Source organism: Notechis scutatus, chromosome 1, assembly GCF_049901735.1.
Source record: "Notechis scutatus isolate UNSWTSFEM ecotype Mainland chromosome 1, rNotScu1.2, whole genome shotgun sequence".
In the NCBI taxonomy this organism is placed as follows: domain Eukaryota; kingdom Metazoa; phylum Chordata; class Lepidosauria; order Squamata; family Elapidae; genus Notechis; species Notechis scutatus.
This window is the reverse complement of record NC_142009.1, coordinates 327,664,608-327,676,916: the sequence shown is the minus strand read 5'-3', so window position 1 is coordinate 327,676,916 and position 12,309 is coordinate 327,664,608. Positions and strand designations below refer to the sequence as shown.

Sequence of the window (12,309 nt, the reverse complement as noted above, 5' to 3'; positions counted from 1 at the left end):
GGAAGACACTATGAACTATCACAATTAACACATGTTTTCACTGCAAGTTCAGCCAACGTACAGAGTGGCAGAAAGAAATTTGTAAATCTGGATAGAGAACAAGACATCATTCAACTGGAAGAAATGTAATTACATTTAGAGAAAAATATAGAGCACACATATAAGATGGGGAGTTTGCTTGAAGATTTGAGTATGGTCATTGTCAAAGAACATTAATCAGCATGAACATGTGAGAGACAAGGGCAATGTACTCTGCATTACAAGAAGAACTGTACCAAAGAAACAAGAAGTTGTTATTCCTCTCTACTGGGCACCAATGAAACCACAACTGGAATCCTGTACATTTCCAAGAATTTGGGGTTAGAGAGTTAGCAACAAAGGTGATTCAGAGATTTGAGGGCATGCCCTGTGAGAAAAAGGTAAGAATGATCAGTCTGAGGAAAAGAAGATTTTGGGCACACATAATAGCAATTTTCAGGTACAGAAAGAGAAGCTACACGAAAGATGACCAAGAACTATGCACAAAGCCACAGAAACCATGTGCAGAAGAAGTGAACATATAAGTTTTAGCCACTGGATTTCATAAATAGAAGAAAAATCTTCTTAGTTGAGAATAAATGAAGATTCTCAAATCATGCAGGTAATGTTGTCTGAAGGCTCAACCTTCAGACATCTTCTTAGTCATACAACACTACCAATAAGCTTTTAAAAAGAAGCTGTGTAGCCATCTCTCAATGATGAAAGAAGCAGTTTTTCCTGAATGCTGCAGAGGGGTGATGATCCTTAGTCCCTTCCAACTCTACAATCCTATGATTTTATTATTCTTATGATTTTTTTTTTATTCTTATTAAATATAAGAAACCTAAAGTTTATTAACTGTAGCTTTGCCTAAAAGATGCAGTTAAGATTGCTTGACAGGAATTCCAGAGTAATGGATAATCTAAAGCTCCCTAAGGCTATTTTGGCAGGTCAGCCCAGAACCCTTTGGACTACTGCTCCAGATTAACTCACAGCAGAATAATATTTAAAGGTCCAAAGTCATCTTTAAGATACACTGCATCTCCTAACAGGGATATAAATAATAATTTTTTTAAAATGCTATGGTTTATTTTGGTAACATCTGCTTCCAATTTACTTTGAAGTGGAAAAGGAACAACCCCTAACAATGAAATCAGGATTCCCACAAAGGCCTTCATTAATGCCAATTCTGGTTACATGCCTTAAGAGACAAAACACAAAGTGGCAGTCAGACTACTCATTTACTGCTTAGCGTTTTGCAGCAAAAGTTTAAAAAGTGAGGGAGGGGGCAGGAGACTTGATGCAGGGGCTATTATTTATTAAAGTATTTTTTTTATCTGCCTTTTAGCAAATATGTTAAAAAATGCTGACAACGTAAAGAAAAACAAAAAGCCAATAAAACACAGTCTCAAAACAAATTATATTTTGGATCCAGGAAAAAGAATTCATCAATACCAAAATCTGCAACTCAGCAGATAAAAACATCATGCCAAATGGAAGCTAACAAGGGAATAGAATAGGCCTTGTTTTGCGGGGGGGTTGCAAAGCACAACTGCAATCAAAGAAGACTGTTCTGGGGATCCAAATAATCATTCAGATTTGGTAGGATGGAATAAAGATGAAAACTTTTGCCAACAATTGATCTTTTGCCAACTGAATTGATATGTTCTCAAGGGTTTTTTAAGCTCCTTGTCACTTGCTCCAATGCAGTTTAGTTCAGTGACTGTTCAAACTTAAAAAGGGCACTGAACAATTGATAGTTGCAATCAATCTTCAGAGTTCGGGCCATAAAAGTCTCCCCACAATCACATGAACACAATTTCCAGTGTTCCCTGCCAATTTCCCACAAGCAAAGTCAATGGGGAAGTCTGCAGGAAGTTGCGATCATGTGAGGTCCTTGGTTACTGACACAGGCAACCCTTGCTTAATTTTGGCGATCAGGACTGCCAGAATTGCTGTTGCTAAGCAGCACTTCCTGTTACATCACACTTCACAACGTTATCACTTAGTGACAGCAATTCTGGTCCCAATTGCCATTGTTAACCAAGGATTACCTGCATTATGTAAATAAGCTGCTATATTCAGCTGTTAAATACAGGTATAACAAAATATAACAGAAATATAAAATGTAACAGAAATATTCAAAAGCACTATTTATATTTTAAAAATTATTTTTACAGCATCTGACATTAATTCTATACCAGTTATCCAGAGACCTTTTGTAACTGCAACGGTAATTCACAAGCCTACTTTAATTGCTGCATTTAGTCCTGCTATACAATAAGTTATCCCTATTGAAGAATTAAATAATTATCATTTTCTCACCTTTTAGTATCATAGTCAATTAAAACGTAGTTTTCCATAGCAAGCTTGAGGTCTGGAATTTCTTCACAGACCCACCTGAAAAACAAAAACAAAGAAGATCAATTAATCTTTCAACCAACTCTCCTAAATTCCTATGTTTTTATTTTTATTTTTAAAGATCCCTACCAGTCCAAATACATTTACTATTCATCATATGAGGTTCACTGGCAGTCTGAGAAAAAAAAAAACACCTATTCAACTGGAGCAAATAAATATTCTTCTCAGGTATTCAGCATAATCTATTCATCTGATTGCACAAATAAACATCCCAACAATAGGATAATGAAATTTGCAGACGATACTACGCTGTAGGACTCATTTCTGGGGATGATGAGTCTGCATATCGGGATGAGGTATTACAGCTATCCCGCTGGTGCAAAAATAATAATCTTCTATTTAATATTAAGAAGACTAAGGAGGTTATAGTGGACTATAGAAAAAAAAGAGCAGACATTCAGCCACTGTATATAGAGGGAGTTCGTGTGGAACAGGTGGTTGAATGTAAGTTTCTCGGGACCATCATTACAAATGACCTGACCTGGAGTGCAAACACCGCTGCTTTAATTAAGAAGGCACAACAACGGTTGTATTTACTAAGGATTCTTAGGAAACAACAACTGGCTGAGAGTCTATTGACTACCTTCTATCGGAGTTCAATTGAGAGTATATTATCCTACTGTCTCTGTGTATGGTTTTCGAGCTGCACAGTGGCAGAGAAAAAGGCAATTCAGAGGATGATCAAGACGGCCCAAAACATCATTGGCTGCTCATTCCCCTCTTTGGAAGAATTGTATAGGAATAGATGTAGGAGGAAGATACTTAACATATTGAATGACTCCTCTCATCCGGGACATCAACTCTTTGAACTATTACCATCGAGAAGGAGATTTAGGGTATTAAGAACAAGGACGACCAGACTTAAGAACAGTTTTTATCCAAGTGCAGTTTTGAGTTTGAATGCGGGGTCATAAGATTTTTGTGGAGTTTAATGGCTGAGAGTAGTGGGGTATTTACATTTTTAAATTGTATAGAGATTATTGTATGGTTGGTTGTGTTTAGTTTAATTTTTTTTTCTTTTTCTTTTTTAGTGGTGTTTGTCTAGTTTTACTTGTAGAAGAGCACCTCATTTCGTTGCACCCGCTTGCGAGTGTAATGACAAATAAATTCTTATGTCTTATGTCTTATGTCTTATAATAGCTATTTTCAAGTCTCCAAGAAATAAATTTAAGGCAGTTAAACTTTATTTTATTGTTTTTTTTTAATGAAATTAGTTTGCCGCCAATCTCTCTACCAAGCAACTCTGGGTGGCTTACAATACCATATTTAATAGAATAAAATAATTACTATGTTAAAACATTACATTATTACATTCATCAAAAGTTAAAAACAGATCAAACAAACCAGTGCATAGATGGGGTGGAGGTGGGACCTTCTACTAATCTATTTTATACCTATTATTTCAGTTATCAACATCCACGAAGAATAATGTAATCAACCTGAAATACTAGGTGCTCAGTTCCTCTCATTTCTTTGAAATAAGAAGGCTGCAATATAATGTAAGCCCACTGAGACCAACATGGTCTAATCTGACAGTACTAAATGGCATTTCCATCAACGTCCCCTGCCCGCTACCACAAATCCTTGGAATTGGAGATGCCAGGGATTAACATCTTGGACTTCATCATTCGGAGCAGATGTTAACTATAGATGTACGGCTCCTCCCTTCTGATGTTGACAACATTTTATGTATTTCTGCAATGCTGCAATCAAGCAGCAATGCTAAATACAGGTATAAATACTCGACTTACAACTGTTCATTTAGTGACCATTCAAAATTACAACGGCACTGGAAAATGTGACTTATGACTGTTTTTTCACAGTTCCCGAAATTCCCATGATCAAAATACAGATGCTTGGCAATTGATTCATATTTATGACCATTGCTATGTCCCAAGGTCATGTGATCACCTTTTGCAACCTTCTCACAAGCAGAGTCAATGGGGGAGGAAGGTTCATTTAACAACTGGGTTACTAACTTATCAACAGAAATGTTGGGCTCAATTGTGGTCGTAAGTTGAGGACTACCTGTACTGTAAAGGCTGAAGATTTGGGGCAATAGAAACTAAAATGATGGTTATTCACTGGGAGAACTCTACATTAAAGGAGAGAAAATGTTCACTTATCGCCATCAGCAAGGACAGATGTTTATGCTGGCAAGCAATAACTTATTGCAGGGGGGGGGGGCTGCAACCGCATATAAGCACTTTATCTGTTAGCTCCCCAACAGCTAGTCCTTAAAAAAAACACCACCAACATAAGCAGCTCACATAAACCTACCCTATAACTTCAATGGAAGATATAAAAAGCAATATGAGTTATATTCTACTGATGGAGAGTCTGGAAAGTGGTGGGTTTTTTTTCAGCCTGGAGATACCAGGCTAACACATTGGGAAGAAGTGATATGAAAACAAGATAAAAATGAGATAAGAGGCAAACACACAAATTATATTCTTTTTCTGGAGAGACAATGGTCACTGGTTTTGAGCAAAGTAAGTTACCAATTCTGGTTTATTAGCTAAGCCATGATTTGTGATATGTCTCAAGGCACATATAGAATTTTCAGAAAGGGAAACTACTATTTCTATCATATCTCCCTTTCTCCTTGACCCATATCATACATAGTTTTTTTTTACAAATAATTCAAGGGAGACAACATGCCTAATGCTCCTTCCTTCTCCTATTTTCCCCATAACAACAAACATGTGAGGTAGTTTGGGCTGAGAGAAAGGGACTGGCTCAAAGCCCCCCAGCTGGCATTCATGGATAAGTCTGGACTATAACTCATGATCTCCTGCTTTCTAGTTTGATGCCTTAACAGCTAAACCAAACTGGCTCATAGTCTTAGAGAAGGAACTCTTAGGTGTACTCATGTTTTTGCTTTCTTCCCAATAAACTATCCCAATAAGCCTGAACCTCAAAAACTGATAATATTTTAAACAGCTAGGTTGTGTCAGACAGAAGGTCTGTTATTGGGCAAAGCAATTTGCAGCTTATTCTTCACTTGAGAGTTCCATAAAAGGTTGTTATCTTTTGTATTGCATCAACAACGCTAAAAGGCAATAGGAATAGGAGTGAGGCAATTGCTGCTTTGCCCAAGAAACTTAAAACCACATCCCACTGAGCCAAAGAAAGGAGTTATCTGAAGGCTTAGATTTAGTAGTTTTTTTTACAAGATAAGCCATTTGTTATTCATAACAGAGTCAATGAGGTCTTTGAGAGAATGCTACTTATTGCAATCAGAGAGAGTTACAACAAGGGGCAGAGACAGAAGGAAGTTTCTGGTAGAATTCAGCTAAGAGTATTTGAGTAGCTATTTAGAACAATGACTGCACTACTAAAATCAAACTATTGGACCAAAGGTGAAATAATTCCCATACATGAAGGACTGAATCTTTTCTGTCCCAATTAATATTCAAAGCAACATACTATACTACTTTCTTTCGTGGTTTCCTCTTTTTTGAGACAAAATCTCAGTTTTGTTTCCACTGGTTAGCAAAGAAAGTCCTGCTATCAATAGTAATGTTCCTACCAAAGAAGTATGTATGGATAAGTACGTGTGCATGTACAGGTAGGTACACATATGTGCATTAATGCTGATGAGAATTGTCTGGCCAAAGGCCAGATATGTTAATATTTACTGAAAGTGTTTAGCATACAGGAATCCATATAAATAAGTATCAAAGATCATTTGTGAATACAAAATTTATTCAAATATACTGTTTAATTCAAAACAAGTAGTTTTTTTTTCAACTTTTATTTATCCCTATTTCTCCAAGACTAAAACTTAACATCTTTACAAATGATGCAGTTGTTCGTTGCACTCTTTTCTGAACAAAGATAGAATGTCTATAGTTTTAAGGTTGCTATTGTGTTTTGTTCAAATTATAAGCACCATTAAAACAAATGTATGTAGACTGTAACTTCTATAGATTTCATAAATATGTCAATGCATTCATTTTAAGTTACATTTATGTTTTAAATGTATTAAGTTCATATCTAATTATTACAATGTGCTCTCAAAATTTTGCTTTTTCCTCCAGTTTCCTCAAATTTCTCTAGAAATTTGAATGTCCTCAAATTTCACTTCTCGAAACCTAATCCTGAGAAACTAACCAACTGTGTATAACCAAAGTTACAAAGGGATCTGCACTGATCCTATATATCAGAGGTGTCAAACTCGCATCCTCATGGCATCGTCATGTGATGTATTGGGACTTCCCCCCTTCATTAAACCGGGCAGGAGCAGGCCAGCACATGACGCATCTGGCCTGTGGGCTGTGAGTTTGACATACCTGCTATACATCTAGTGTGATAATCTTTACAGTGAACATATTTCAAGCTTTGTAGGTCTCACATGTAACAGTAATAAATCTGTTGTTTAGAGGACAGGTTAAACCTGATTTTAATGTACATTTTCAGTCAGAACACAGCACAGTTGAGTAACCTGAAGACTAGTCAGAAATATTGTCAGCATCCAGATCTACACAACCAGGAATAATGAACAGACAAAGATTCCATGCATCCCTATGTCCTAGGATAAAAGGATAAACTGCAAGCAATGTATGCTAACCTGGGATACAGAGAATCTAGTCCACTGCTTACTATACAATTCCCAAAGTAGATGCACAGCTATAATTACTGAGGGAAAAACCAAGGTGACACATTGCATCATCTTCCTCACTAGCAGCTGCAGTGACTGAGGTACATGATCACCTTTGAACCTGTGCACTGATAGGCTGTTACTCTTGGCACTAGAAAGCACTGGAGGATTCCTGGTCCAATCCCTGACAAATCTAGTTATAAGAATCAGACTGCAGGTGAAGTGAAAGATTATTGTTGGACACTCTACTGCTGCAATTAAGAGGCTGCCTTATTTATCTGCTTGTTTGTTTGTAAAATTTACTGGCTGCCCGCCTTACCACAAAGTAATTCTGGACGGCTTACAATCTTAAGAAAATAAAATTGACCCAAAAGCTAAAAGACATAAATAAAATACTGTGAAGATCCAAATACTGTGCCCAATTAAAAAATGGGGAGGGAGGGAGGGAGGGAGGAGAGGAGGGGGGAATCTGTTGTTAATCTAGTAATCACCTCCACCAAGATAGTCCCCCTTATGCTAAGTCAGTCAGTGGCTAGATGTATGCAGCATAAGAACATCAGAGGGTATATGACAATTTGCCATGGAACAACTCACCATGGCCAATTTGCCGTAGAACAAGAATTACACTAATATCAAAGAAATAGTGGAATAGAATCATTAAAGAAAGGATGCCAAGGGAAGGACAAAATGAAATGTGTATCAGAAAAATTAGAATATTTTTTAACTGTTTTAAATAATTCAATTGAATTGTTGAATTGTCCTGCGGTGAGTTGGCTGCAGCAAGTTGTCCCATTCCGACATCAGAATGGGATTTGATTTTGAATTAGGATGTTGTATGACTCAAAGAATTTGTTCACCACAATTTATGATTTGGTAATATGGGTGAATCCAGCCAACAAACCAGGGTTGCAAAATAATGGCTTACTGCAATATATGTCCTATATGTCCTTTTTTTTTTTTTTTTTGTTTCATAGTTTTTAATGGAACCCAGAAATGGTACTTTATGTCTGTATGGAAAAGCATACCATATCATTAGGAATTTGAGATTACACACCAAGTATAGAATCCTAACGTGAACCAAGTTTCCATTCTTCATCTTTTCCCTATCGGAAGACTCACTTGCTGTTTTGAGATGCAGCCCTGGGAACGTAAAGGAGAGAAAGCTTTGTAGTGCATATTTGCCTTAACACCTACCGAATTGTCTCAATGATTTCGTGAGCAGCATCATGGTGTTTGTCCTGAAACAACAAAAAAAAAACAGAAAGAGGTGGCTTCAGGACATCTAAGGAAGTGACATCATGTACGTTGGCTGTCAGTACAAGAGTCATTTGCTTTATTAAACATTGTTTGCAAAAGCAGAGAAAGGAAACTTAACCTCCTTTATTAAAACATTTCATAAAGAATAACACAACACAAATTCTGTACTTCCTATTTCTCCCCAACATTTGTGTGAAAAGTATTCCTTTTGTATCTTCTACACAGCACTAGATCAACCTACTGCAATCTTATCTCTGGGCACCACAGAATGATGAAAGCTATGCGAAATACTACCAGTTGCATTCTGTATCAGGGGAACAGAGGAGCTAGTTCCACTTCCAAAATGGAATCCATAGGGCAATTATATTTCATTTCCGAAAGCTAAATTTTGAAACAAAAGGGAATAATAAGGTTTCTTTATTGTTTATCTTCAAATTTTGTATGCAGCATGTCAAAAAAAATGTATTATTTCATATAGTAAATACACAAGAGTAGAAACCAATGCTTGTCATGATATCTCTATAGCAGTGGTTCCCAACCTTTTGGATGCCAGGGACTGGTTCCGCGGAGAGAGGTTTTTCCGTGAACCGGAGGGGGAATGGTTTTGCACGCTGTCTGTATGACACAAATGTGCAGGTGGGGCTTTGCTCATTTGAACAGTCCCATTTCTGGCATGCTGCAGCCTGGGGGTTGGGGACCCCTGCTCTATAGAACATTCATGTTTAGAAGAAGCCAATCTCTGATTCCCAGGTGCTAAAGAAAGACAGCAAAGGTAAGCTGTTGCATTTATACCCTTCTTGGGGCCCTTGGGAGCATCTGTTTAATTGTGGAAAGCAGAAATATAAATTAGTTAGATCCTTAGTCAAAATCAATAAGATTCTTCATGACTTCTGGGGAAAGTAGGGTGAACTGAAGATGCAAAGCCAATGACTGCAGCAAAGACCAAGGAATTGGCTCCTTGGAACCTATTCAGATAAACAGAGGACAGAAGATTGCCCATATATACTTCAAACTGCTGTTCCTCGTGAGACCACAGGATAGCAATTTTCCCTGGATTGAGTGGTGGGAGACAAAGGGATCCACCTTCTTGCTTACAAATCAAGACAGAGAGTTTTAAAGGATACTTAAGTTCATGGATCTCACTTTCTAATCACTTTCAGAAACTACTTGTTAATCAGTTCTAAGCTATTAGAGAACAACATGTTTGAAAACACCTGGTGAGTCTACCTTTAATCCTGAATTAAAATAATAATAAACTTATATATTTAAAGAAACTGAAATAAACAGCAAAAAGCTAAATAAGATTTTAATGTTAGAAATTGACTAAAGGGGTCCAGGTAAAATTGGAGTATTGAAGCTTTTTCATAAGATTTTGGAATTAATACTAAAAAACAAGCAGCTTCTAATGGGAAATAGATTCTGTTTTGGTTTTTACGAAACAAAACAAAGATAAGCAATTTCAGGGTTTCAAAAATTAGGTACCAAGGAATAAGCTTATAAAATGTTGTAAAATGTTTAACAATTAAAATATTGAAGGAGACTTTGAATAAGGGAATTGGAAAATAGTAAGCACAATATCAACAATGTCAGTAATAATATATGTTTCTATATTGTTGAAGAAATAACAGATGTAAAACAAATTTCATCTGATGAAACAGAGATGGCATTGAAAGGAGATTTACTACTAACAGGGCAATATAATGACTTAGAAAAGGATGTTTCATTAGATTTTACAAAAGAAAGTTTTAAAATTTAAAAGAGTTTTAAAATTTAAAAGAGAAATACAAGTGATAAAATCAAAAGAGTGACTTAGATCATTTTTTTCCTACTGGATTTACAAAAGAGCATGTTACAGCCTTAAAAAATTTGATGTGATGCAACAAAGAAGAAATGAAGAGAAACCAAATCTTACAACAATATTTGAATAAATCAAAGATCAAGCCTTTTAGAAATAACAGGAAAGAATATAAAGTTGGTTTATTTGATCAATGTTAAAACAAGTTGTTATAACTTCTGGCAACCCTTTATGGACTTTCTGCTAACACCAGGACTCAAAAGATAATGCTTTATGGATTTGTTTATAGATAAGAAAAGGGATATGGAATGAAGAGATAAATGTTTGTTAATTTGGAGGAGGTAAAGTCACTAAATTTGTTTATATTTATTGTGATGACAGTTGGAAGTCACTTTTTTTATATTTCTTTTCTATTATTGTCTTACTTTTCTCTTTTTTTTCACTTTTTACTCCTTACTGTCTACTTTTCTTTCTTTAAGGTTGGTTTATATTAGATTTTACTATTATAATAAAGATTCCTAATAAAAACTACATATCACAAAAAACCAACAAGATTCTTCTAAAAATTTTATGCAAAAGAATAGCCCATATTTATGAGTCCTTTTCATCTCAACTATCTCCTTTTAGTAACAAATAAATAGAAATTAACACTGGTCTCTTTACTGAATTCGAAAACATAGAAACTACAGATAGAATCTGATTAAGCTTTCCATATTCCTAGTGAATTCAAGACAGTGATGGGATTAGAAATGGAAATATCTTAACTCATAAGAATCTTTTAATTACATGCTCTACAAGAATATGAAGAAACTTAAATGTAAAAGCTTAAGAATTTAAACAATACACTTAAAATATTAGAAAGTTAGAAGTGCAATTTCTTTGATAGGAAAGTCTGCTTCCAAATGTTATGTTCTTAGCCCTCTATATTTTCAGCTATTTCAAATTTAAAATAAAAACAACCTTTTTTCTGAACCAGACAGATTTTGTACCATTATCTAAAGCACTCATGAACTGAATTTGCTATGTGGTATGCAGAACTTCACTGAACATCTCCATCCTTTATGTTGTGCAGGACATATAGCTCCTCCTTCTGACTTTCTATTCATATATTGTGAATAACTCTAACAGAATTCTAACAGAAGATCATGTGAACAGTATACAAAGACTTTCAGATAAACTGGAAACAAGCAGCATATGAGTCACATGAAAATCTCTGTGATAGTACTATAAATAGTTCTCTATCATTTTCAAAATATTAAAATAGCATTCTTTCAAAATTAGGAATGGGTATTAAGTGAGAAATTAATAAAAATCAATGTTTTAAATAATATATTTGACTTATATTACTTTTATTTTAAATATAGTTTCCTAGCTGAGTGGTGGAAAGCTTAATGGACAAGGAAAACTGAGGAGACTATCAAACAAATTTTTGACTTGACAAGAAGGTCATATGGAAATCTCCAATATTGGGTAGATGTGTTATTTGTTAGTCATCAACCCCCAAGCATTTTCTTTACGTGGATCACTGCATTATTATTTAAAGATTTTAGGAACCAATAAACTAAGGACTGGTAACATGGTACCTACCAACGCTATAATACAATTCTCCTCCCCTGGACATATCTATATCACTGCAAAATTACATTTAAAAAAAGTCCAAACCTAACAAGATGTTTGTGTTCTCGTGGGACTGTTTGGCTTTAGAGACATACGCATCTAAATAAACAAACAACTTTAGCTGTCTCCTTCAATTCTGGCTACATTTTTAAAAGGATTTTTCTCTTTTGAGACACATGACACATGAAGCATACGCATCTAAACTAATAACTTTAACTGTCTCCTCTGATAAAACTATTTTTAATTCTGTTTTGCTACATGTACTAGACTTCACTCGTACACTACTATGGATCAAATTTTAGGAACCATTAGTTTAGGAAATACAGAATTAGAAGCCTTAGTTTATGATTTGAATCAGACTTTTAATTGCTCTGGTTTAAATTAATCCATCCTATCATCAAACTTTGGTTATCAAAGATAAGCAACACTTCTGAAGCGTAGACTCTGTACTGAGGTCTTCTTTAAAGGTTCTAGTTCCAGTTCAGTTTAATACTATCCTGTATTTCCAAATGCCCATGAAACAGCTTCCTTCCTCATCAGAAAATAAGCAGATTCTCTGGGTTCAGACAATATTCATATACTATTAAAATTCTGATTC

The 12,309-nt window shown here is 35.4% G+C and overlaps 1 protein-coding gene across 7 annotated transcripts in view; it reads right to left on the bottom strand.

Annotated features, from left to right (window-relative positions):
- DOT1L (DOT1 like histone lysine methyltransferase) overlaps nucleotides 1-12,309 on the bottom strand; it is a 78,066-nt gene that overhangs the window by 55,603 nt on the left and 10,154 nt on the right. For 4 of the 7 annotated variants that reach the window (XM_026681115.2, XM_026681118.2, XM_026681117.2 and 1 more), the window contains exons 2-3: nucleotides 8,237-8,280; nucleotides 2,344-2,418 (exon numbers count right to left, since the gene is read on the bottom strand). In XM_026681115.2, coding sequence (XP_026536900.2) covers nucleotides 2,344-2,418; nucleotides 8,237-8,280 — 119 coding nt within the window. The remainder of the gene's footprint in view (nucleotides 1-2,343; nucleotides 2,419-8,236; nucleotides 8,281-12,309) is intronic. The other 3 variants (XM_026681116.2, XM_087951288.1, XM_087951300.1) reach the window with 1 other exon arrangement.